This window comes from Pleurodeles waltl, chromosome 9 (assembly GCF_031143425.1).
Source record: "Pleurodeles waltl isolate 20211129_DDA chromosome 9, aPleWal1.hap1.20221129, whole genome shotgun sequence".
In the NCBI taxonomy this organism is placed as follows: Eukaryota; Metazoa; Chordata; class Amphibia; order Caudata; family Salamandridae; genus Pleurodeles; species Pleurodeles waltl.
The window spans coordinates 883125750-883153717 of record NC_090448.1 but is presented as its reverse complement, the minus strand read 5'-3'; the positions used below and the strand labels follow the sequence as shown (position 1 = coordinate 883153717).

General features: G+C 45.7%; 1 protein-coding gene and 1 non-coding gene across 3 annotated transcripts in view; one reads left to right on the top strand and one right to left on the bottom strand.

The window, feature by feature from the left end:
- SLC24A4 (solute carrier family 24 member 4) overlaps nucleotides 1–27968 on the bottom strand; it is a 551017-nt gene that overhangs the window by 501858 nt on the left and 21191 nt on the right. For both annotated transcript variants that reach the window (XM_069208207.1, XM_069208208.1), the window contains exon 2: nucleotides 2313–2423. In XM_069208207.1, the coding sequence (XP_069064308.1) occupies nucleotides 2313–2423 (111 nt within the window). The remainder of the gene's footprint in view (nucleotides 1–2312; nucleotides 2424–27968) is intronic.
- LOC138260565 (U6 spliceosomal RNA) lies at nucleotides 26107–26208 on the top strand. Its single transcript, XR_011198876.1, has one exon. It is a non-coding gene; the product is annotated as a U6 spliceosomal RNA (small nuclear RNA).

Here is a 27968-nt window from a genome sequence, read left to right as displayed (position 1 = left end):
ACTAGAGTTATCATCTTAAATCATTAAAAACAAATCACTGAAAGCAATTCAAAGCTGTAAGTGAAATCAGCAGGACATTTCTCCACAGCCATTCAGTAAATGTAAAAATGGGCAAAATAAAAGACTTACTCTAAGATTAGACAAATCTACACCCCTGCAAACTGACATTCTGCAATGCAATCAGAAACATACACACACACACCCACACAAATATTCCCTGACCACTGCCGAAGTATCATCAGACCCACAAAGCTTGAGGTGCACCAACTCCTGAAGCAAGCAGAGTTATCAGACTGATATAGCTGAAACAGGTTAGGTGGAGAGTTCAATGACTTGCAACCTAAAAACATATCCCATAGGTTTAGTCACCAGATAGCATTGACCTATGATCCCTTCAGAATGGTGCCTCAGGAAAATACCCAACATACAGCACAACACCACTATTGTTATATGGACATGGTTTTCAAACCCACCATCATGGACGCACACATCTACAGGTAAAAGAGTTAAGGTGCCAAGTAGTTAGAAGACATGTGCTATATACAAACTGTGTAATAACATCATATACTATAACGTATGCCAGTAAAAGGTCCTAGATGAAACCCTTACAAACATGTCAACTACAGTGCCCACCAATGGTATCTTCTGTGTTTCATGTTTTGCTGGTTTGTAGGACTGAAACTACATCAAACTATAAGCCAGAGAGAAACAGTTTTTTAACCTGATAGAACAAATGCTGCTGGGGACAGCTGCATAAAACACTCAAAAGCTGTGTCCCTGGTGATGCAGGGCATCACTGGTGCATGTGTCTCCATTACTCCCTTCTCCATCATGTCAGGATTTCCCTCTGCAGAGATAAGACAATAGCACTAATGCCTTGTTAGATGAAATAGCTCTAAAGACATAAATGCGAATTACAATCCATCAGAAGAAGGTGCTCCACCATATTACTATGTAGAAAATTCATATTATAATTTCCTTCAGACGACTTTCCACTTAATTTCAAACTCTAAATAAAACTCCTAAAGTCTTTGTATTTTCTTATTCCAAGCAAATTCACCTGTAATATGAAAAAAAAAATCATCAGCCCCTTGTAATCATTCAGTATAATTGACTGGTGGCGTCACAAAACCTCCATAGTCAAGGAGGTTTTGTCACGTAGCCTCTCTGCTACCGTCAAAAAGTAAATAATATAGCTGTACCTTGACTGAGAAGGGGCACCCTGTCAACATCAGTTGTCTTTCAATTTCCTGCTGACATTTTCAGCATTGTTTTACTTAAATCAATATTTCCAAAGTGAAAAGCAGAAAATGCCAGTAACTTCATTTGTTACACTGCCTCATGACAGGCGACCTCTGCTGAACAACCACACAGACCCTTGAGCAACTGCCCTCCATTTGTCCCATAATGGCATTTTTTTTCTCCCAAATCACAGATGTTTTTCCAAACTACTTTAAGGGTATGCCTGAAATGCTTACTCTGAAAAATAGCTATAACTTACAAATAAAAGAAAACTTGTTGCTTTTTCAAATTTATGAACCGGATATACATCCACCTTTGACAATTAACTTCAATAAAAGAAAGTCTTCTGTTGCATTCTGTTGATAAATTGCACAATTCAAACTTCCAAATGATCCCATACCATATTATACCTGCAATGTATGCGTGTTCAGATTGGAATATTTTATTTCTGATCTATATAAATATTTTCATTTATAGACACCATCTTTCAATGATAATGTATTATATGGAATAAAATACCCGCAAATTTTTATATGGAGGATATTACAAGTCACCAGACGTTTCCCCGCTTATTGAAGGGACCCCTCGTGTGGCTTCTTGACTCTATACGGTCACGAAACCTGTTGGTGAAATGCATTCTCGGGCCAAGACCACATGGGCACACTGGCACAGGTGAGGTGGGGAGGTGGTTGGAGATACGAAAGTTTTTTTTTAACATGGGCTTCAGCCCGCGGCTCCAGGGCACTTGCTGGCATTTCACTCTAACCCTGCCAATAGCTGCAGAAGGAGAGTAATAAACAATGTGGAAGGTTTCATGCAGAACTTCTGTGGTATTCTGACCAGTATTTACTAATGGCTTCAAAGTCGCTTGTGTGGTCCTGGGCAATTTGGAGCTGCACCTGCAGGATTTTCTCATGCTAAGCAAATGACACAATTGCTTTGCTCCGTGGGAGTGCTAAACAAACATTAGTAAATATGTCACAGACCTTTTGCCTTTGGCAATGTTGGCAGCGTCCTCTATGTGGGGACTCAGCTGCATGGTCGGTAGCTCTGGATCAGTAAGGCCTTACCTGGCTCCGTGCAGTTCACACGCTCCAGGCTCCCATTATCCGTCGCCATTAGTTTCCTGTTCCTCCAAGTGTCTGACCGAAACTTGCGGCCTCCAAAAGATGTTTCATGTCCTGCAGCACAGACAAAAATCAGTAAGTCCGGAAGCATTCCTTCCAGCTCCAAGTCAGAAGCACGTTAGAAACAATTTACCCAATGTATATTACAAAAACAGGACTTCTGTATTGAACAAAGGCGGCATAAAAGGAGGTAGATTTTGTTGACAGTGAAAGACTGGCAGCAGAACCTAAATCCGATTGTGTGTACATCCGTTTTCAGCAATAATCAGCAATTTGTGCGTGAATAGGGACCCTGAGTTTTGCAGTTTTGTCCGCACGTCACCAATGATCTTCGGATAAGTTACACAAGGCAGATTTATGTGAGAAAGTATGGTTGAAAGCAGGTATAACATGCTGCAATCACGTGTCTAAACTCTGATACAATATTTTATTCCTCATTCTGACATATGAAACTGTGGAATGGGTGGGTAATACACCTCTCAATAACCCAGTAGGCTTGCGTTCAATGATTTAGATGTTCTTGTCAAAGGCAATAGATCTTCATTGAATGCTGTGAATGGTCTGACCAAGACTGAAGGCCTATCTGTGTTCGGTGTGAAAGCCATATCCATGTTTCACTTAGAGTCAATAGGGATTCTGCTAGCTTTATGTACCGGGGCCTAAGAGCATGCATATTATCACTATGTGCTTTGCCTTGCGATGTCTGCTGAATAGATTAGTGGGTTTAAATGTCTTTTTGATACATTTTCAGAATAGATAATATGCATCATGATTATTCTACAATTCCCCCACCCGCAACACTTGTATTGCAAATTGGCATTTCTAACAATACTACAGGGACCCTGAGATAACAGTGGTAACCAACCTACGTTGCGACCAGCTAATCCATAGATGCTCTTAGGCTCCCAGAACAATTGCTTACGACCAGTGTGCTGGGTCATGCAGCGCTTTACTGTATTTAAAGGGCCAATTGAAGATTGGGGCTATGATATTGATTCTTTAAAGGCGACTGCTCTAAACCGCTTAGCCAGCCACTGCAAGTCCACCAGTCTAGGGCGGAGCGTGGCCAGCATCCTCTGCATCATCAGGGGGAGGAGGAGTGCTAGGTGCATCCTAAATGCACATGTCGGTTTGGCCAGCCATCTTATACTGGGGAACCGGCATGTGCACTTAGAACTCTCCTCCCATGGTGTGTTGCACATCTGGGTGGAGACCAAGCGCAGGGTCCCACTCCCTAACTGAGAGACATTTAAGGCCGCACAGGCCAATTCCAGCGCTTCTCTCATGCTGGGTAATAGCATGAGAGAAGCCTATGGATTGGGTGGGGGAGGGAAGCAAGTTGAGATGGGATCAAGGCAGCGGGAGCAGAGGAGCATGGAGGGCCGGCAGCGGCAGGTAAGTCTTATTTTTTGTGTTTATTATTCACTCCCATTTCCCTGCTTGCGCGCTGCCCCACAAAGCCTTCCCGGTAGCAGCCGCCTCTGCTTCCATTGTATACAGTTGAAAATCTGTCCACTGTAGCAAGATCGTAGACAGAAAATATTACATTTTAAAAATATTACAGAGCAAACAAGACCGTAAAGCTAACTGAATTTCATACAATTTAATGTACGACTGAAGGTCACGTTTGAGTTCCCCATGGTGCACAGGCAAAGAAGGAGAAAACACATTACATGCATTGTACCTCACACGCAATTCGAAAGTGAACTTGAAAACACGAGAAGGCCCACTCATGTCAACTATAAAACTTTGTTATATTAAACACATTAACACATTACATTTGCTTCTCTCTAGAGTTAAATAAAGCAGCAAAAATTCGGTTGTGGAATTTGCTTCCACCTCAAAGGCCTGATAGTGGTCTTCCTAATAGTGCTAATTTTTCTGGAAATAAATGTGCGACCTAAGAAATTATCAAATGTTCTTCAAACACCTACAATGACATGAGACACTCTACAGAAGAATACGTTGTTCTCATGAAAAAGAAAAAGTTCTGCAGCAGCTTGGATTTGGAAACCAGGTCCTATCCTTTCAAAGGTCCTTGGCGTAGCCCTCTCCTGTTGCACACTATAGACTGCTGCGACTCAGAGATGCCTGGCCAGTCCCACTGCTTTATCAACCCCACACCACGAAGTGCTCTCAAATACCACTGAAGTTAGGAAGATGGGTTAAAAGTGGGAAAGCTCAATTATGTATGCTTGTAAATATTTGTGTCTCTGTGTGTAAGCAAGAGTCCATAAAACACATTAAAAATGCCTTTGTTTGGAACGTATAACTCACATAAGGGTAAAGTGAGTTATAGGTTGCAAACAAAGGAAATTCGAATATGTTTCATGTACTTCAAGCCAATGGCAATACTGAGTTGGCTGTACAATTGTAAGCTGATGGAACATCGGTATTTATTAAATTGTTTCAGAACGATGTCCGGATCACAGACCTCCAGAAATTGGAATCTTTGAAAAGCTTGGACTATTGTAGTATTTAAAAAAAAACTGAAGGACAATTTAAATTTTCATCCAATCCACCCAGCAACTACATCTTCAATCTTAACTTTCCAGTAACACCGAAGCTATAAATCACTTTCACTTTTGTAACTGATCTTGGGCGTAATGCTCAGATGATCACTGTAGTAAAGAATTGCTACCATTAACTGTGGTTACCCCAGCCTTTTACAGAACTACTGTCTCAAAAGCACAGGGCCTTAGTAATGGGTGGCAGTCAATTTGAGACTAGGCAATTCTCTACATGCAGGTCCAGCATACCAATCTGACTGCCACAATGAGCTCACAATGCTTTTGCCAGGGCCGCTTAGGGACTATATTAAAAAATAAATCATGATTCATAAACCAGGAGGTCTTCACTAGCTTCCCGGTAAGGATTCATTTCAAAATTGGTTACCTTACGTTTAAATGCATCAACAATATGACACAGTTTCTCTTCAACCACAGAACTGCAAGGTATGAGCTAGAGAGAACACAAAGGAACAACAGCAAAATCTTTTCGAGTGTACCCAATGTTAATGTCAAACCTAAAAGGAGAATAGCATGTTCCCTACTCAGGCCAACTTCCTGGAACTACCTTTGCGCCATTTACCAACAGTGTTTGCCACTCAATTTTAGAAAAAAAAAACTCTACGGATGTCTCTTTTTACATAGGGGGTCATTCCGACCCTGGCGGTCCATGACCGCCAGGGCCGGGGACCGCGGAAGCACCGCCAACAGGCTGGCGGTGCTTCCTGGGCCATTCTGACCGCGGCGGTAAAGCCGCGGTCAGAAAAGGGCAACCGGCGGTTTCCCGCTGGTTTACCCCTGGCCCAGGGAATCCTCCATGGCGGCGCTGCTTGCAGCGCCGCCATGGGGATTCCGACCCCCTTCCCGCCATCCTGTTCCTGGCGGTTTTTACCGCCAGGAACAGGTTGGCGGGAACGGGTGTCGTGGGGCCCCTGGGGGCCCCTGCACTGCCCATGCCACTGGCATGGGCAGTGCAGGGGCCCCCTAACAGGGCCCCATACAGATTTTCAGTGTCTGCTTTGCAGACACTGAAAATCGCGACGGGTGCCACTGCACCCGTCGCACCCCTACAACTCCGCCGGCTCCATTCGGAGCCGGCTTCATTGTTGAGGGGGGTTTCCCGCTGGGCCGGCGGGCGGCCTTCTGGCAGTCGCCCGCCGGCCCAGCGGGAAAGCCAGAATGGCCGCCGCAGTCATTCGGCGGTTCCCTCCAGGCGGGCGGCTCACGCCGCCCGCCAGGGTCAGAATGACCCCCATAGTCTTTAAAACCTCCTTAAAGAGGCCTTCCGCTCGTCGGTGCCTAATCGGATGTAATTAAGCAGTCAATCAATCATTCTGTACACACATTATATCCAGGTTATTTTCAGTCTTAACGAAGATTACTCAGGGAAGGACACTTTTGTTCCATAGCCTTTGATATATTTCGAGTTTTGGGGGACAAAAATCTTTTCAAACTAAATTTGTTTACAGCGCAAGTGATGACACCTTTAAACTGGCTCACCCGATGGCACATTTGTGTCTCTGACCAGACTCCCTTTGTTCCTGTCCACATGCTTCTTAAGGGTCAGGAATGTGGGGGCACTATTGATTCAGAGTGCTTTCATTCTTCTAATTTTCTCAGAGAGTAGTGATGGTGAAAGCCTATATTCTCTGTAGTATATACTTTGGAAACTGATTGAAGAAATTATCATGAGTCCCTAAACTATTCAGCGTTCAGCAGTCAGAACATGGGTCTTAGGAAATTCAACCACATATGCATATCCATTAAAGGATACATTGTAGGGCGTCCTGCAGCATGCATAAAATTATACTATGAACAGGTTCCTAAATTCATGATAGGAACAAGCATGGGCATTTCCAATAGGTCTCACCTTTGGGACCTTATAAGTATATACATTGGAAGATGGAACACACCATAGCTGACATTGTGGAACCAATGGTGACCCCCTAAAAGTGTCACCCAAACATATCAAGAGTGTTCATACAGTCATAGTGTAATAAGGATGTTATGTTGGTATGTCATGTCATAATTGTAATAGGAGAGATCAATAAAACATATACAATCATCATGTAAACCCAATAAAAACCTTTATCAGAAATAAACTTTGTGTTTGTGCATTCCTGAAAACACATGGCATTAGACTGAAATGCTCAGAACAGCCCGTAGAGGGCACCACAATAAAAATAGTATTTGGAAGAAACATGGTCATGCAAGCACATAGTGAGCTCTTAAAGGACATCAATAAAAATAGCATTTGTAAGAAACATGGTCAGGTAATCATATAGTGAGCCCCTTGAGAGCCCATAGCCACATGAAATCAGAATGGAAGAATGTAATGCAGTGTAACCATATATTTAGCCAATAGAGAGTATAGTGTATTACACATTTTCTGGCCTAGCAGGCCTACTGGAATAATATTACAAACAAGACCCTTAAAACACAACCTATAACCATCTGTAAAACAAAAGTTCCATCCATGAGAGACCTAAAAAAGACACGGATTGGTGGGAGGGGTTATTATGTTGGGGCCCCTTAACCTAGTGTGGGGACCCAGAGATGACCTAAACAGAAAGAGGGCATTGTGATGAACGTTTTGATGGTGGTCCCATTGTCCTAGGACCACCACATGTTGAGATATGGGCAAAAATGTTTTGTAAGAGTAATGCCCTCCAAAGCATTATCGGGCGAATTTTCTGAGTGCTGCGAATATTATAGTATCTTGACTGTAATACCCAGGACAGCTCCCAGAGGACACCACAATAAAAATAGCATTCGGAAGAAACATGGTCATGTCATAATATAGTAAGCCCCTAGAGAGTATAACCACATGAAAACAGAATGCAGAGAGTAATGCAGTGTGACCATATATTTAACCCCTGGAGGGATTAGTGCCTTACACATTTTCAGGCCTATTGCAATAATATTAAAAACCAGGCCCATAAAAACAAACTAACCCCAGCTTTAAAACAAAGGTTCCAGCCATGAGAGAGCTTGCAAGACACTGCATGGTGGGAGAGGTTATTATTTTCAGTCCCCCTACATAGTGTGGGGGCCCAGAGAAGACCTAGACAGAAAGTGTGCGTCATGCTGAATGTTTTGGTGGTGGTCCCATTGTTGTAGGACCACCACAGTCTGAGTTATGGGTAAAAATGATATTTTTTTAAGAAATGTCCTGCAGAGCATTATGTGACAAGTTTCCAGAGTGCAGCGAATATTGTAGCATCGGCTCTCCTGCTGTGCTGGGCAAGCCACGCTGAGGATTTCATTTTTTTCTGTTTAAAATGTTCCATTTGAATGTTTTTCAACTGCTAAACTTGTACGTAAGTGGTACTTATGTAATGCGCTCCTCCGATCGAGTATGCCCTATCTGAAACTTAAAAAATAATACATGAAAAAGAAAACCCCTCCAGCTTGCAGCCTTTGGACGCAGACACCACAAAGAAACAGCGGCATGCCCAAAAACAAGGAAGAGGAAAAAACAACATTCGGCCATAGAGCGAGAAGTGGAAAGGCAAACGTAAAAGGTAGTGCACCACACTAAAATATACGTCCGATCATGCAATAATCCTCGTAACAGGGGCAGTGTCCAAGGTGGTAACAAAACAGCCTCAAGGCAGGGCAACCGTAAAGCATTTACCTACGAAATCAAGGGAATTTTGAAAGGCAGGCCAAGGAACAAATTAAAGTGATGGTTATCAGATGAGCATGGTTGAAGCCCACATAGTAGATTACAGTATGTTGTGAGAGCAGGGATGCTAGGGGACCTAAAAACTAAATAAATACAATTCTTGTGCCTTCTTGAGTTTGGCAGCAAAACATCGGCTGACATTCTAAGATAAGAAATTGAGGGAATAGAATTTCAATATTAAGTTTGCAGTTCTCTGTAATTCATTACCCATTTAGCTTAGGCAGGAGAGACCGTCTGAAAATCAAGAAGATTAAAAGATTTTTCCAAAAAAAGCAACTGGTTAAACAGCATGTTATTTCTCTATAGCACTGAGCAACCCACCTCTGGGTTAAGGTTGAGCTGTGACTTTTAAGCCCTTTTTCTCTCATTTTTTACTCTATTGTCCCAAACTGTCTGATCTTACAGTCATTCTCTCTCTCTCTCACGCACACTTTTGGCCTCCCTTTTTACCATAGTTTTATTTTCTTTTACTTTCTTTTACCCTGCTTTTGCCACTTTGACAATTTTGCCTCCTCTGACTTTCGTTTTCTGCTTTCCTGACATATTTCCCCACCATGCTGCACTCTCACTTGCTCTTTTCTGCCAACACCTCCACGTCTCTCATGTCTCTCACCCTGACACTACTCAGCCCTGCCCACAGACCCTAGGTTCTCCTCCCCTCAACACCTTCTTATTGGTGGCTGAAACGCAGATATATGCAGCCAGTACATTACTGGTGCACCAAAGGCATGCTTAAGGCAATCCTGCCTGCACCTGTCTAAGTCCAGCACCAGGACCCCTGGTCCCATACTACCCCAACATAGCCAAAGACACTACCTTCGCTCATCCCTTGATGTCCTGAACCCGGAACACATCTTCCCTAACTAACCAAAAATAAAGGTGTGTTCTTCAGCATTGGCTGCTGCTTCTCCTGTGAACCCCAACAGCACAGCCCATCCCATACCCTCACTACACTCAAACTCCTGCACCCAGCAACACAGACACGCACCACACCTATCCCCACTGATTTACACTCTAATGAACACCCACTCTTCCAAGAAAAACACTCACTTGAAATCTGAAATCTCCTTCAAAACCTCTCCCTGTTCCTACTCTTCCTCCCAGAGACATGCCTCAAACCTACATCAGCTCCCGAATCAACAACTGTCAACCACCTCCCCCAGAATAAAAGATCACTAGACTGTGCAGGCCCAGCAAACCCAGAGGAGGAACTGCAATTATCCACAAGGAACATGTCTGTTGCGCTCTCATCAATGCTGACAATAGTGACAAACTGGAATACCTGGCCTTCAAACTCAGTATCTCTGACAACACTGCCCTGGGAGGAGCCCTGCCCTAAGGACCACCAGGGCCAAGAGCAAATTCCATAGGAGACATTTCGCCACCCTCCTCATACTCAACTCCAGCTCCTCATCCTGTTCAGCCACCTCAATTTCCACATACAGGACCTTAAAGACCCGAACACTACCAACCTCCTGTACAGCCTGCACAATTCCCGACTCTCAAAATGGGTGAAAGACCCCACACACCTTACCAGCCATCTGCTCGACCCCATCCTTACTAACTTCAACAGACATCTCATTTCACCTTCACTTTAACCACCATCGAAGGACGTCCACCCACCCAGACCACCCCAACTGAAACACTATCTCCAAAAAAACTGTTAAAGAGAACTGCAAAACCACCACCACCCACCACACCAAGACATCCTTGCCCGTTCTGCTGACAAGTTTAATCTTTGGAATATCTCCTATGTGGACATCCTGGCACCCCTCAAAGCCAAGACCTCTGCCACGGCCACACCACAACAGTGGCCTTTGATGAACCAAGCACCATTGCGAACAGCTGCAGCGCTGATGGAGATTAACACACAATGACAGTGATAAACAAACTTACAAATCGGCCCTCTGACAATACCACCAACAACTTAAAGCCACTAAGAACTCAGCCCTAACAGACCGAAGCGAAGGAAAGCCAACCGAACCTACTTGTTTGTGAAAGGCTTGCAGGCAGGCATTAAATATGGTTTCTAAAAGTATCTTCCTAATGTAGTTATAAAAAATCAACATTCCATATTTTTAAAGATTTTTCCTAATCATGAAAGACGACTTTTAAAAATGGTTCTGGTATATTCCTGACTTAAACAGGAAAAATAGAAAATATTTCCAAGTAGGCAAAGTGACTTTACTTTCACAGAAAAAACAGTTTGCAGCTGCAAACTACTGGGACATTTATTTATTTTATTTACTAGCAAGCTCTGTTCTCATACTTTAAGCATTGAACACTGTGGGCTGCAGAGTACTCTTAGGGGCGAGCTAATGTGGGGAAGCTAATGTATAAATGCAGATTTTGTTTCATGGTAAAATACTTTTCTCTAGCACGTACTACATGCAATGACGAACCTGGAGCGAACCTGGAGCTATAGTTCATATCATCATTATTACTGAGGTTTCTTGATAATACAACCCCTTGGTAAAGCACAAAGAGGCAGTTCACAGGAATTCGTGTGAAGCCACCCTCAAAAATATACAGGAGGCAGTATTCACTCTTGTGAATTCTTATGAACAACACAGATGGAGGCTTGCAAGAGACAGGAGGCTTCAATTTATGCATTTGCATTTAGAAAAGGCCGCAAGACCATACTAAATATCATATTTATTTATGAGCCATCTGACGGAGCAATCAGTGGCCCACGATTTTGCTCTCTGCTTCCTTAAACGCCCACAGCTATCATTCAAATAGTAGAAGCTGAACTTCCCCTTTGTAAATTGTCACTGACTGAAAATGGCCATCAGTAATCTTTCAATGCTTTATGAGTGCAGGAGGGATAGCAAACCATGAATACCTTCGTTTGGGAGTCTATGAGAAGAAGGGCACTATGTTCCCTGTCTTTGCAACTTGCAGTATTAGCATTGTGAGTCACAAACGCTTTGCAACAGAGGTTGCAGCTTTGCAAAGGAAAACACTTTTTATATATCATAAGCCCTATGCTCATCTTTTGCTTGGAAGGAGTGGATGAAAAAAGTGTGAACTTTCTTTCTGAAAAATGTGCATAATCAAAGCTTCTCCCTCTTGCTCTCTTCTTCTTTCCCATTCCGAGAAATAATACACCGAGATATGTCACATAACAATCAATTTTGAAGTTTGAAATCGAAAAAAATTTAAACCACCAAATACTGCCCTTGTGAACCATGAATCATTTTGCTCAACACTCATACAATGTACAGTGTACAGTGGTGCAGTCATTACTTTAAAACATTGACTATTTGAGCTGTGAACTTCCTAGCTATGCTAGATTTCAATAATGGCAACAAGAAGAGCATTTTCCTTAACATTTAGCCTGAACTTCTTTCTTTAGTGGGTCTGAGTGATTACTGGCCCAGGGCTAGAAACACCCGATGGAGGCTGCGAATTATGACTCACAGCCTGTCACCGTGTCTCCCCACCTGCTTCTGGTTTCCATAAGCTTGAGGGAAGAGGGGGATCCAGTAAAAAAGCCCTCCAAAAAAGACATTATGTCCAAAAAAGACAGTATGATTACAATAAAAAAGAAAATCACTGAATAACATAGTTATGTTAAACAACACAACCACATTGACACCTCAGTGAACTGGGTATGACACACCACCACAGATGACATAACAAATTACATCATGCGTAGCATCAATTGGTGCATCGCCTATGACAAAATCACTGACGCAACACACAATTGCCCATGTGGAGGAAGCTGGCTCTCTATATGGTACAATAAGAAGAAGTATACTATGCAGAGAGTCCAGTGGATCACCACTTGGTTTGCAGAAGCAAAACTAGATAGGACTAATGCTCTATTTTGTGGTGGTGTGGACGAGGAGTTTGGCTTATCAGAGGGTAGTGCTAAGCATGTGCTGTACTCACAGAGGCAATAAATGAGACACACGCTCAAAGAATAAATCTAATACACAATTGGGAAAATAACACTTTTTTTATATATATATATATGTGACAAACTCAAGAACTTTGTAATCAGGTAAGTGCTTTTTCAAGCATAAATACTTTTCAGTTTAAAAAATCAACACAGTGCAATTGCACAGTGCAATTCTCAATGTTAACCTATGGAGGAAAATAATGCCCAGAAAACACAGGGTTAACAACGACTTACGAGTCCATTCTTAAGGCGCTAAGATTAGTACTGGACTCTGATCAGAAATACACCAGCAGGTCACTCTGGGCAACACTAGGGCTGCCAGGTGCAGTGGTGGAGTAATGCTTTGAGTGCCCAATGGTTTCCTATGGGAGTGCGGGCTTCGTGAAGACAGGCTGCGGCCTCTAGCGTTGTTGGGAAATCTGGCAGGGGAGGACACAGGGTGGACTCAAGCTCAGGGGAGCTGGGAGACGTCGTTACCACCCGTGATCCACCTGAGATGGGGTCAGGGGTGACCGGTGCGTAGTTGCTGGAGGTGTCGGGCTTTCTCTCACCACAAGGCTGAGGGAGGGGGGGGTCTTCGTGCAGGGGCTGCAGGTGACTTGGGAGAGTCCAAGATGGGTGAGACTACACTGGACGCGGACTCTGGACAGCTTGGGAACCTTGCTGGCACGGTTGGTTGCCTTCAGGTCGTGGACGTCGGCACTAAGGTCACTTCAAGTGTCAGGTCTTTGCTGTTCCGGAGGTTGCAGAGTCCTTTCTTGAGACTTTGTGGCAAAGCAGAGCCGCTGCTCACAGGAGCCTTCAGTCTTTATGGAAGCCAGGCAGTCTCCCTGGGTTCTTCGGAGGCTCAGCTGCAGGACAAGTTGTCTTTTTGGGCAGAGTCAGTCCAGGTCAGCAGCTTCTTCTTTCCTCTTCTGCAGATGTGAGTTTTCTTTATCCTTTGCTTCTTAGATCACTAGGATCTGAGTTCTAGAGTTCAGAGGTGCCACCTAAATACTCAATTTAGGGGTGTTACAGGAAGTGCCAGATGGTAGCCAATTGGCTGCCCACCATTAGGGTGACTACAACCTTTCAGTGACCACTTCCACTGGGAAGTGGACATAACCCTAACCCTAGTGGCCTAATTCCTTTTAAACAAGATGGAGAAATTTGAAAAGTGGTGTCCACTTCAGCTCATCCACCTTAGGGGTGGAGAAGTGTGGCACAATGGTTAGAGAGGCAGACCCTGATGCAGAGATCTAGCCCAGGACCAGGGTTCAATTCCCGCCTCAGCGGTTCTTGGGCTCAATTTCCCTTGACAGGATATTTTTCGCCTCGGTGCCTCATCTAATTCATGGGTCTCACTCTGCAACTCTGGGCAACAGCTTGCTTAATCTCAACAACAATGCTGGGATGCCTGGCTTCACCTTGGGGGTTGCCCAGGAGTGGGCACCTCACAGGGAAAAGCCAGGAGGGGTTCCACAGCGGTATGCGTTCAGTGCCTCGATACCTTTCGGTCAGAGTGCGCTTTACAAGTACAAATTTACATTAGAGGTGGGACTGGAATGAAGTTGGCACACCTCCAACTCTGCCTAATGTGCCCACCTGTGCTGGCACCAAAATTGGGGTCAGGACATAGAGGTCGGTCATCTCCACCACCTGGAGAGACCTGGGTCGCATCACAAAGGCGGCTAGGCCTTTGAAGTTCCCCCCCTGGAATGTCCACCTTGCCTGGGTGAAGTGATATTAACCTCACCCAGTGCAGGCTTTTGTTTCTGGCACTCGAGAGCACTGGTTCTCACTTTGCAGGGCCAGAAACACGTCTATGGTGGCCGAATTGGTCAGGACAAGTCAGTCAACCCACTAGTAGATGGTAGGTTTTCAGGGGGAACCTCTATGGTGTCTTCTGGGTGCAGTTATTAAAAAATCCCTCACTGGCATCAGTGAGGGTTTATTAATCTGAGATGTTTCATACCAAACATCCCTATATTCAGAGAAGCAATCATGTAGTTGGGGAACTCGTAGTGACAGGTGTCCAGCACATGCATTTAAAGTGGCTTCCCTGGTCACTTACTATGTCGAAGAATCGACAAAGACATAACAGGGGCATATCTGCTTGTGCAGAAGTGCCCTTGCATATAGTATAATGCACCCTGCCTTAGGGCTGGAAGGCCTGCCAGAGAAGTGACTTACATATATTGCGAGCACCTTGTCACACAGCCTGCAATGACAGTCTGCATTAGTTTGGTGCTGGGTCCTTAAGAATGGCACAAATTGTGTTGCAGCTCTGAGGGGCCCTCTACAGTACCCATGCTCTAGGTTCCAGGGGTACCATTATTAGGGACTTAAAGGGGGCTGATTGGCCTGGTAACTTGGGGATCAAGTGACCAGGGGGGTCATTCCGACCCTGGAGGTCAAGGACCGCCGGGGCCAGGGTCGGCGGGAGCACCGCCAACAGGCTGGCGGTGCTCCGCAGGGCATTCTGACCGCGGCGGTATGGCCGCGGTCAGAACAGGAAAACCGGCAGTGTCCCGCCGGTTTTCCGCTGCCCTGAGGAATCCCCCATGGCGGCGCAGCTTGCTGCGCCGCCATGGGGGATTCCGACCCCCTCACCGCCATCCTGTTCCTGGTGGTTCCGACCGCCAGGAACAGGATGGCGGTGAGGGGTGTCGTGGGGCCCCAGGGGGCCGCTGCAGTGCCCATGCCAATGGCATGGGCACTGCAGGGGCCCCCGTAAGAGGGCCCCACTTTGAATTTCAGTGTCTGCTTAGCAGACACTGCAATTCGCGACGGGTGCTACTGCACCCGTCGCACCCTTCCCACTCCGCCGGCTCCATTCGGAGCCGGCTTCCTCGTGGGAAGGGGTTTCCCGCTGGGCTGGCGGGCGGCCTTCTGGCGGTCGCCCGCCAGCCCAGCGGGTAAGCAAGAATGGCCTCCGCGGTCTTTCGACCACGGAGCGGCCATATGGCGGTTCCCGCCAGGCGGGCGGCGACCGCTGCCCGCCGGCCTCAGAATGAGGCCCCAGATGTCTTGTTTTAGGGGAGGGATACTGGTACTGGGGACCTGGTTAGCAGGAACCCAGTGCACTTCAGTCAGAGTGACATCTAAAAAACAGGCTAAATGTGAGGTGGGTTGGGGTTACTGTAACCAGAACCCAGCTCCCAATACGCTGGTTGCTGCCAGGGAAATTATAGCCTATTTTCTCTATATAACCTCCATGAGAACATCTAGATGCCGGCAGTAGTACTTCAATCTGCCTTAACTAATGCAATGTGTTTTAGGGGATTAATCACTTCTTAGTATAACTGCACAATTCTTTCCTATTTATAGAACATCTGCAAGACATCTAATTGTTCACAAAACCACTGGAGAGGTCTCCCCTCTCCGTATTCTCTCTGTGAAAGCATTGAGTGATAGATCATGGCACTACAAACTTTAGCTTTCATGCAATTTTTGTCAAATGCAATGTTTGCTGTTGCAGAAAATGCAGCCAGTTGTGTCCATGTTATTTCTGTGAGCACATTTGCATCGAGTACATTTATTGGCTCTGCAGCAAGTACCATGTCAGTGTACCTAAACAGAAGAAAAGAGCATAGGATGATCATGAACACAAAACTTTCGCTCGAAAACAGGTCAAGAATGTGACCAGGATTACATTTAACATTATGTGCACATTACAGGGATATTTCCCATCATATAGCCAGAGCATCAACAGCTCCAGTACTATAAGGGCTAGACTACAGCAACAGCCTTTACACTGGGCTCAAAAAATGCCTGCTCAACAAACTGAAATGAATCAATAATGCTGCAGCCTCATTTATTCCTAGCTTGAACAAAAGTGACCACATCAAACCTGCTGTCAAGGCCCTACACGGATCACACGTCCCAAGAAGAATATCCTTCAAAGTCCTATGCAACACCCAGAGAGAAATCCACAGCACTGGACTAAGGGCCTGATTTAGACATTGGCGAAGGGGTTACCCCGTCTCATGGGTGACGGATATCATGTCAGCCGAAATCTAAACTCAATTATTTCCTACAGATTTCGATTTTGGCGGACGGGATATCTGTCACTGTTTTGATGAAGTAACCCATCGCCAATGTCTAAATCGGGCGCTAAGTTTTCTAAAATTCAAATTCAATCTCTACAATCAAAGAAGGAACCTTAGATCAGGAATACCACTGCTACTAATAATCTCTCTTTAGAGAAGAAACAGTATAGAGGAAAATCTTTCTTTTGTTAAAAAAAAAAAAAACTTCCACACCAATGATCAGAACAATAGGTCACTCTAAGAAAACAATCCTGACCTTTTGACAGGGGAGACTCCTTCGCCAGCGTCGACCCCTAGCCAAGAGCCAGAAGTTGAAAAATAAAACGATTGTTGCATTTTTGTTCTATTTTTCATCTGCTGGCTCAGTCAGCAGTACAGGGAGGGGCGGGGCAGGGCAATGGAAGGTGGGAGGGGGGAGGATGAGAGAGTGTGCACCTAAGTGCGCATGTGTATTTGGCAGGAAGTTTCAGGCCGGCCAAACACGCATGGCACTTAGGTTCTCCAGCCCGGCTGTATTTAACAGCCGAGCTGGAGAAACTTCACAGACCCCAAGGTGCTGTCTGAGCGGCACTGAATGCCGCTCAGACCAATCCTGGTGCTGCTTTCATGCTATGTTTAGTATGAAAGCAGTGCCAGGATTGCCGGGGAGCTTGTGCCACACCGAGGAGCGTGAGGCGGCAGGAGACGGATACGGCGGTAAAGCAAGTTTATTTTATTTTCCCCACTCCGTCTCCGTCTCCGTCGCCTCCCCTTGAGATTTGCGGCAGTCACCGCTGCCTTTAGAGTAGTACCCACTACAGCCCAGAAGGCAAAGAGCACAGTGAATATATCTGTCCAACATCCCTATCCGCAATAACTGAAGGGTTCTCAGGATAGGCTGTAGCATTACACCACATCCTGTGTCCTGATCCCAGGAACTGTTCCATCACTGGCTGCTCCAAATTGCCTTCATCCATGCCCAGCTTCTATGGGGTTTATTGCTCAGCCTATGGTCGTGCTCTCTGACCAGTACTGCTTGTCCTATAGGTTGTTTGACGACACCTGTGAATGTTACTGTCATTATACATATAGAAAGATGTTTGCATCTCTATTTAGCATTGGACAATCTGTTTCCTCCAGCGAATAGTGTGGCTCCTTGATGTCCCTACATGGCTTCAGATTTTTAGTTCCACACACAGCTACGAAAATTAGAAATTACTTAGAATGTACAAATTATAGTCTTCTAGTTCAGTCAGATTCCAAACTGAGTTTCGATCCCAGCCCTTTGTGTAGCATACCTTTTAGTTTTAGGAAACATTCGGGAGGAATTACATCAAATTTAAAAAAGCCCAAAAAAGGCACTTGGCTTTCTTCAGCATGCTTAGTTTGGGGAAACGCTACCTAGTGGTTACTTTGCTGTTTTTCAGCAAAACTGTCCTATAAGAATTTGATAGGGAAATGGAAATTTTGTCTCCCACCCTTTCTGCTCCCTCCTCCAGTCAACCCAACAACTATACATAGAAATAAGAAACAGGTTTTGGAAAATAAACATGAAATGGGACCACATTTATCAGGATAAGCATAAAACTCTTTTCATAAGAGATAATCGACCAAAAGCCACTACTTCAAAGTTGCTATCCCACAATCTTTAGATTTACCATGTGTTTGCACGCCGCAAGGACACTCCACTTCATGTGTTAAGCTTTAATTTAGGATATCAGTTTATTCATAGTGTAAGTCAACTAAATCCACTGGATTACAACACTGAAAAGAATAATTTGTTAAAAGAAGTTCAGGAATGGAAAAGTAGGGTTATCAGAAATAGAAGTCAAGGATTTTCAAACCTACTTCCAGAAGTAGAGACAAGAGAGGACAAAGAATGGTCCTGAGGACCAAATCCATGAAGGCACTATTCTTCTAGATAATGGGCTTCTTTTTTACAGCAGCTCCCACAATGCGTTAGTATGTTAAATGAAAACCCAGGGCTCACAACATAGCTATCCAGGGAAGTCGATTGGTCAGAATTAGAAAATGGGCTTTAGTGCTGTCCATTGCTACTCCTGCCCGGCATTTTAGCCAATAACTGAAGTCTCACATATTCCTCGGCAAAATTGTAATGATAATATCAAAATTTGCCGATTTTTTATCACAATAAATTTGTGAAATTTTCATAAATGTTGCATTACATAATGTTGGGTAATTTTCAGCTGCGAGAAAATGATTCCAGCAGAAAAGATCTCGCTTCAGACATTTTCTTCTCGAACCCGTATACCGGCGTAATGTTGCATGACATGTTTGTTTCAAATCTTTTTATTAGGTTTTTCAACAAAGTGGTGTTGCAATGAGTTAGTTTTACAGTAGATGGCCAAAGTAGCTACTGAATACTGTCATCATGTGCTTTAGAGTACATATTTTGTCATCAAAGTATAAAACTAGAACAAAGAACGTATCCTCATTCCCTCTGCCCTAATAACATTGAGAGCACAGGATACCGTGACAGGAAGAAACGCGGCAGGGACAGGAGATGGGAAGGGTAATCAGCGATACAATGTTTCTTAGCAGTGGTGAGGAGGGATAAGGGGATTGGCGAGAAATTTTGGAGTTTAAGGGGCTCTTGCAGCTTTAGTGTCTCCTCAGGTGTCTGAGATGGGTATGTGAATGCGTGGTCCACAATACTTGAACAGGATAGTGGGTGCTCAGTCTCTGCTTCGATGTCCTCAAGGCCCGATGAGGTGGTGCTGGTGACATGGTACCTTGGGGCTGGCAATGTGGTGTGGGGTTGGTCAACGGCAGGAGCATGGCTGTGCCCAGGGAATTGGAAACTGTCACGGGGATGCCCGGTTAATAAAAGAGTTGCAGTGTTGAGACCTGAGCTTCTGTGTCGTGAAGCATTTGTGGTCAAGCTGTGTCATTCAGTTGATGAGGGGTTGCCAGATATAGGAGAATTTCTCATCTGTATTAACCAGCATGTGTGTCAGCTGCTCAATGGCGAGGACTTGACCCATCTTGTAGAACCATAGAGAGCTGGTTGGTGAGTCCGTTTTTTTCAAATAGAGGGCTATCAATTATCTAGCTACCTCAGTTATATGGTGTGTGAGCACCCTATCAGAGCCAGTCATGTCTTCTATGTTCTCTGGTCAGACCTCAAGGAGAAGAATGTCTGGGTTGTGTGGCAGGGATAGCCTCAATCTCCCTTGATGTTGCCCAGTATCTCCTTCTAAAAGGTTCAGATAAGTGCACAGTCCCACTACACATGCATGAAGCTGCCAGTTTCTATGTTGCATCTCCAGAAGAGGACAGATACTGTGGTGTTGCAACCAGTTAGGGATGAGATACCATTGGTATGTCACTTTGTGACTTCCTTTGAGGGATGCTCCGAGGGCATTAGAAATGTATGTCTTGAGATCAGGCCCATTGTTCCTTCAAGCACCCTAACCAACTTATCAAAGTCTTTCAGCTGTCTGGTCATTGTTGCCACATTGCATGGGTGAAGAGCCCAGTATTAAAGCTGGCACTATTGAAGGCAGTTTTTCTCTGATACATGGACATTCCATTTGAACTGCTCAAATAATTTTATGGTGTTCCCTGTGAGGAGGTGCTGCAAGGGTCTAATGTCCCCCCACACACTCACCATTGTGGAAAAGCTGTGAGGTACAGGTCTGGTATAAAGTCTGGGTTCCTGCACCACATCCACATCACATCGCACCTCAGGAAGCGTCACTGGCTCCCCATTCATAAGCACAGTGATTTCATACTTCTCACGCACTCATACAAAGCCCTGCACAACACAGAACAGAATATCTGAACAGCTGCAAACATTTTCACCAACCAACCAGTTACCTACACTCCACCTCACTCTCACTCGCACACACTCTCCGCATCCATAAAAGCAAAACTGGAGGTCGCTCATTCTCCTGCATTTCACCCAAGACATGGAATGATCTCCATCAACACATCGGAGCCTCCTCCTCATTTCCTATGTTCTGCAGGAAGCTGAAGACTTGGCTCTTCGTATGAACACCATGGAACCACACACCTACACACCTTGCCCAAGCACTTGTATACTCTCTTGGGTGATTAGGGTGCTGTACAAATCAACATAATATAACATAACATAACAGGGAACATTAGGACCTTATTAGAGATGTGTGGTGCTTTCTCAGCCCAGATGAAAGAGTGGAAATGATTTTGTAATTGGACGTTGTCTTCTTAAGGGTTAGGGCTCGGAAAGGTTTTTTAATAATATAGTACCCGAGGCAGCACATTCATTTTTATGATGTTGATGGAGTCCAGCCAAGACAGGTATAGGCCAGGGGTCACCATCTTCACAGGTCATTAGGTACTCCTGTGTATTGGGGCCAATTGGTCGGTGACCACCCCTTCAGGTGTTGTATGATGTTAAGTCCCAGATATTTAATGCAGGATTTGGCCCACTACAAGGGTGTTGCAGCTTGACAGGAGGCGAGGGGAGGTCAGCCAGAGGGGCTGGTATGATAATGATGTGTAATTTGCCTTTATTAACTTTAAAGCCTGGCACCACCTCAAATTCTCTAACATGGAGAGTAGAGATGGAAGTGATTCCCAGGGATGGTTAGTGTAAGGGGAGGGAATTGTTCGCAAACTGATTTATTTAGTGAGTTCTGCCTCCGAATTTGATGCCTGCTTTGGAGAGTTCTTTGTTTATCTTGATGACTACAGGTTCAATGGTGAGGGCAAACAAAATGTGGTAAGGAGCACCCCTTTAGTCCAATGGGCCAGTACAAAGGGTTGTGTCCTGACAGTTGTGATAAGGGCTACATAGGCCACCATGATTTTCCCTACCATACCTTGACTGAGATTAAGTTTGTTGAGCACTGCTTGTACGAAGGCCTGACTCACAAGGTCAGACGCTTTCTCAGCATCAATTGAGAAGACTGGTGCTGGGATGTGGCATTTGTGAGCTTTCTTGACCAGATGACTGCAAACATTATCCACCCCGCCTATTATGAATGAATCCCTCCTCGTCAGGTTCCAAGAGAACATTGTGTAAAACTTCAGTGTTAGGCCCTCCAGGTTGGGTGACAAGCTGTTTGTCATTCTTTGATTGTTTTTCAGAGTTCGGTGGTGTCTATGGGGGCTTCTAGTAATTCTCTATATTTGGCTGTACTGAGTACCCATACACAAAGGCTCAAATATTGCAGAATACGTTTTGGGTCTTCTGTGCCTTGTAAATTGAGTGTGTGATAACATTTACAAAAGACCCCCTCTTGTCTTTCTCACTTATTTCCCGGCTTCTGTTTTAACCTGTGGGACATGTGTTTTAGTTCTTTGGACTCTGAGTCTGCTTGCAAACAGAGTTCCTATCTTGTCACCCATATCATAGAAATGCTGACCTATTGCGAATATGGCAGGTTCTGCAAGGTTGGCCCGTTGGGCTTTTAACTGTCCTCTCATAACAGCCAGCTGTCTCTGGGTGCATCTTGAGAGATTTCATTTACCATGGGCTTCTAGCTCATTTATCTCTGCAGTAAGGAACTGCTCCACTAATCAAACCTCTCTAACTTTGACTATTTTAACAGTCATTATGGCGCCCCTTATTGTGGCTTTAAATGTTTTCAACAGTGTATGGGGAGAGACATCTCATGTGGAGTTTAACAGTCATTTATAGCTCCAAGGACTGTACCGTGTGTTCCACATGGTTGGTCCTTTGTGCTTCTATCTGTCCTCTCATAAAGATCAGCGGCCTCTGGGTGCGTCTTGTGGGTTTTCGTCTATCATGGGTTCTTTTGTCTCCTCAGTAAGGGACTGCTCCACTTATTAAGCTTCTCTGACCTTGATAAATTCAACTCTTGGTATGGTGTCCCTTATGGTGGCTATAAATGTGTCCCACAGTGTATGGGGAGAGAAATCTGATGAGGGGTGGTGTGTGAATCAGTTGTTTATAGCCAAAAGGACTGTATTTCTATTCACCAGGTCCCTCAGTGTTTTTAGGGTTTAGGTGGCAGCATGGTGGTCACTGTGCTGTGAGGAATGTGTGAATAAGAGATAGTCAATGTGAGAATAAGAGAATAAAAGGACTATGAGGAGTAAACCATGACATCTGGATGGACGTGGAGCCAGGAGTCTACCACTCCCAATTTTGTGATTTCCTGTTTTAGGAGAGCTGACATTGCCCAGTCACTTGGTATGAGTTGACATTCCTGTCCCTCTGAGGGTCCCGGGCTAGGTTCAAGTCCCCTCCCACTATGATGTCTCTCATGGCATTGCGAAGTTGCTGCTTCAGTGTGGTGTATAGGAACGTGTCTTGGGAGGAGTAAGGAGTGTAGATAGTCAACAATGAGAGAGTTGTATTCCCCCGTTGAGATGGTGAGATTAAGGAATCTACCCTCTGGATCGCTGACTACTTTGGTGGATATGCGTCCCATGTGAGACTTCAACAGGATTGTAACTTCTATAGTTTTGGTAGGAAAGGATGCTCAGGTTGATGCGGGTATCACCAATGGCGCATGTGTTATTAGTCAACATTAATCAAGTATGTTGCCAGAGAAATATAACATTGGGATCCTGCTGGCTCAAATAGCTCCAGATTTGACTGCACTTGTTTGGAGAGTGTAGGCCTTGCACAATCAGTGAAAAAAGTTTGAATGTGTGTGGGGCATCAAGAATCGACACAGGACAATAGTGGTTGAGCTAATGCTGAGGACGAGATCCAGAGACTGTGGCAGTTGTGCCACGTTATGTAAGCCCTCCACCCAATGGATCCCACTTCAATGAAAGGAAAAAAACTAGAGGAGAAACATGAGGAAAAAGTCCTAAAAGGGTTACAGAGCAAAGGCATGGCAGGCTTCCCATTAGAAGTGTGGAGTATAGTATCAGTCCCCCCATGGGTAAGGCCCCTTATATGGGAAAAGATAACTCACTATTGGGGGTGGCAAGTAATTAATTGAACGTCACAATCCTGGCTATATCCTAAGCAGGGGTGGTCCAGAGTCCCCACTCCCCGGTACCCATGTTGGACTTTCAGAAAGTCCTAATCGGAACTTGCAGAGAATGCTGTAAGTTTAGGGGGAGTGAGCCAGTTAGGGATTTCTCTCGAGTCAGGGATTTTTGTTTCATTCTCATGAGGTGGAAGATCACAACTACCTTAGCATAGTCAGAGGAGCCAATCCCACACCTCCAATGTTTATATTGTCTAGTTTGGGTATAGATGTCCGGTCTCTCTTGCTGATTATTTTGGGGCTGGTCTGCGATGCTAGGTCCAGGGGGAGCCCAAGGATTGGCTTTGCCTCTTGTAAGGAGCGTACTACTCTTTGTATGCATTCCATGTAAGATCAGGCTGAAGGTGTGACCCCATTGGTATTTGATATTGTGTTCCTTCAGGACCGCTGTGACTAGATGGAAATCTCTACATTCACTGAGGATGTTCATTGCGAGGCCATGGAAAAGTTGAATAGTCAATCCTCAGAAGATTAGGTCTGATTTACCATAGGTGATGGTCATGATGGCCTCCTTCTCCTCTAAGTTTTAAACACATGTGAGGAGCAAGTCCCATGCCAAAAGCAGAGTAAACACTCTAAGTGCCTGGTCTAGTCTGGGTGGGGATAAGGAAATGTCAGCTCTGATCACCTGTATGGTCAGCCCAACATGTCCTCTCCCTTAGCTCCCATAGTATGCCCCTGATGTGGATATTGTTCCAGCGGCTGCAGTTTTCAAGGTTCTCCTGTTTCAGTTGTAATTCTCAATCCAAGAATCTGTGGTGCTTTCCAAGTTGATCAACCAGTTCACTGACCTCTTTTCGTAACTCACGTAGACAGGACTTGAATTCAGTCTTGAGCGAGTAAATTTCAGGGCATATTTCCAAGAGGAATCTGTCTATTTATTCTTGCGTGACTGGCATTTTCAGTAGAGTTGGTGGTTTGAGGGTACCCTTGCTGGTCACTCCCCTGGTCCACATTTCAGTGACCAAGTTCTCCTTCTGGTGTTTGCCCTTGACCATGATGTGCTACAAGGGAAATTTCAGGGGGCACGACCTGCCCTGCATCTATGGTTGCTCAGTCTGCACCAGGGCTGTTATTCAGCCAACTTCAGGTTGGCCCTGGGACAACCATCATGGTTGATGGTGGGAAATGTCATCTCCTGCCACACACACAGCAAGATTAATTGATGTGAGGTCTGCCCCTGGGCTTAGAAGGGGCCGAGTGTGTCAAACTGTCCCTCCGATCACGTTGGTCGGAGATCGGGGATCTGTTTTACCTGGATGTGCTGCCAATGGTCCCTCTGGGGGACCCACTTCTTTCTAAACATTTTCAGGATTGGGGGAGCTCCTGCTGCCACATTGCTGATTACCCACCTTGTATCATTGACCCAAACCAATACCGGAACAGCTGCTTTCTATAGATCAGATCAGAGCTCCTTGGGGCCATGCCTACAGTATTGCTCGGATACAGGATTGGCATCGCTCCTGGGACAGTAGGTGAGTTCCAAGGGCAGCACTGATTACTCCTCTAGGCACCACAAGCCAGACCTCCGGCCTTCTCGAGGGCTCTCTCAACTGTGCCAATTCAAGCTCCTCACTGGGGCACTGGGTTGGAAGGTGGCACCATGCCACCCAAGATGGCCCGGTCTCTCTTGGGCCATTATGTCAGTGTCTCTTCAGCTGGGGCTGTGTGGTTCACAATGCTTGATCAATGTGACTCCGAAGCTCCCCCCTGCTCTACTTGACTCCGGACTCAGGTCAAGGTTCTGGCATGGGATGGCTAATATGCTGTTCAAGGCCGAGAGGAGCTCAATAGATCTGCTGCCAACCCCATGTTCATCTTAGCCACCCCTCCCTCCCCCCCCACATCACTCTTTTTTATGCAACATAGTCCCTTCTGTGAAATTTGCTTTGTGTAACTTCGCAAAGCCTCACAAAATTCAGCAGAAAAAAAATGATTCAGTTTTGCGCGCTCATAGTTATAACCTAGTAAAGTATTATTAACAAGAGAGCTAAAATCTCTGAACGGGTTACCCAAGACATGGAGCTATTCTACACCTATGTCATTCACTTCTGGGAGATAACATCCTCAGAGCTGTCATGTTTTTAAAGTTGTTGGCTGAGTAATTTATCCAGCCTAGGTGCTTTCTCCGCATTCCCGTCCTGTTTACCCCATTACCTCCCGTCCCTCCCTCGCCTTCCTTTTAACCAATGAGGCCTCCTGCCTCCCCCCTAGACCCTCCCTTCCCCTTTCAAAAACCCCCCCCACCCTTATCCCCTCCTGTTCTTTTGTCTAGCCCACGCTAGACGGTTTTCTTTCCCTTTCTTACCTGCACGGTGGGGCCTGGAGGTCGTCGATGGAGGCACTCCTCGGGACGCGGTGCTCCGCGAGGAGTGCTACGGCTGGGTCACGTCTTGAGCGAACGGCATGGCTGCTCGAGAGGCGTGTACTGGGGGCCGGCTGACGGGGTCAGCCGGCCCTCTGTGGCTGGGGCGTTAGTTTCCGGGTTTCCGCGCCGCGGAGCCGCGAGGACCGAGGAACTTCAATTTTTGGATGCTGGTCAGGTAGGACGGGCGTTCTGCCCGTGGTTTTTTGGATTTTTACAAGGATTGTGACCTTTTTAGGGTTTGGTGGAGCCCTGTTAGGGAGGACCAGGGTCCTATATGTAGGTGCTTGCTTCGGCGGCACATATACTAAAATTGGAACGATACAGAGAAGATTAGCATGGCCCCTGCGCAAGGATGACCCATATTTTTTAAAAGTAGTGTTTTGGAATGAAAGGCAGTGTTATTTTGGTTACCATGCCTAAAGCTCCAGCAAAGAGACGTGGTTGTCTCTTCTTCCTCCTCGGAGGTGGGAGGGGAGGGTAGCATTGCTCTTCCTGAGAACCCACAGGTACCTGGCAGGGGTACTCCCCTCATGTCTAGTGAGGAAGTGCAGGATATGGGTGAAATGGCTGTCACCAGGGCACTGCAAGCTGGCGTGGCCAGGACTGATCAGTCTAAGCGTGCGCACTCATCGGTAGCGGCAAGGAAATCCTCATCGGAGAGTGAGGATGAGGCCCCATCAACGTCATCTGGGGGGAAATAGGTTTCCAGAAGAGGTAATGTGGGAAGTGATGACACATGTTCGGGACAGTTTAGGTTTCCCTGTGTTTCAACCTACAAACTCAGAGTCTCATTTATTTCCTCAAATATCAGACGCCTTTTATGTTTGCCATGCCTTTCCAGGGACCTGTGAAGGATATGGTGTTTCGTGAGTGGAAGGATGTGGAGAAGGCTCAGGTTCCACGATTCCTTCAGAAACTTTACTTACTTGAGGGTGGGGGGGTTTTTCCTCCTTCAATACGCCTGGACTCTATTCTGGCTACTCTAATTGGCAAAACGGCAGTCAATCCGGAGGATTGTGTGCCTACGTATGCCACAGACCGTAAAGTGGATTCAGGTCTTAAGAGGGCTTTTGCGGCGGAGAATCTGGCGCTGAAGGCAGGGATTTATTCTGCTTATGCGTCACAATCATTGGTTCAAGGCTTTGATAAACTGGCGGTGGCTGTACAGGAAGGGGCGGAGTGTTCGGAGCTCCTGGCTGGTATGGAACAGCTGGCCAGATTATTGGCGGATGTGTCTTCAGATATAGTCCGTACTTCGGCTCTGGCATCTGGGTCTTTGATTGGGGCTCGTAGGTCCCTCTGGTTGCGTTCATGGAAGGCTGATCCAGGGGAAACGGCGGCCTTGTTGAGATTGCCGTTTGAGGGTTGTAACTTGTTTGGAGAACTATTACCATCCATACTTTCCAAGGCGTTTAAGGAGCGGAAGCATGCCTTACCTTATAAAGGGGTTTCTTCTTTGGGTAAAGGGTGGAAGAAGCATTCCAGATCTTCTCCTACTAGGGTTGCTAAATCCTTTTCGTTTAGGAGATGGCGTTTTCATCCGCGTTTTTCACCTAAGAAGTCTACTCCTGAGACCCGGGGTGGTTTCAAGAAGGGGTCCTGGCATTCGCTGTGGGCCTGGCAGAGGGCCGGTTGGGGGATGACTGTGTCACTTTCTTTCAGCTTGGGAGGACAGTGTAACCGATCATTGGGTACTAGACATGGTGACCAATGGTTATGTCATAGATTTTGTGGCGGTTCCTCCAGATTCCGGGGTGCATCCCACACCTCTGCCTTCAGAGGGGTCTTGGAGTGGAGCATTATTGGACGGAGTGCGGGACTTACTGGTCATGGGGGCCATTTCCCATGTTCCGCTAGACGACCGAGGTCAGGGCACTTATGCGGTCTTGTTTCTTGTGCGGAAAGTTTCAGGGGGATTTTCAACCGGTGCTCAATCTGATGGAGGTGAATACCTGGATCAGGACAGTGCATTTCCGCTTGCTGTCCATTCGGACTATTTTTCCATTGGTCAGGCAAGGGGATTTTCTGGTGTCACTGGATCTGCCGGATGCTTACCCACACGTACCGGGGGGCATGGTCCTCTCAAAAGTTCCTGAGGTTTGCTGTGGGGCAGGATCATTTCCAGTTTTGCGTTCTGCCTTT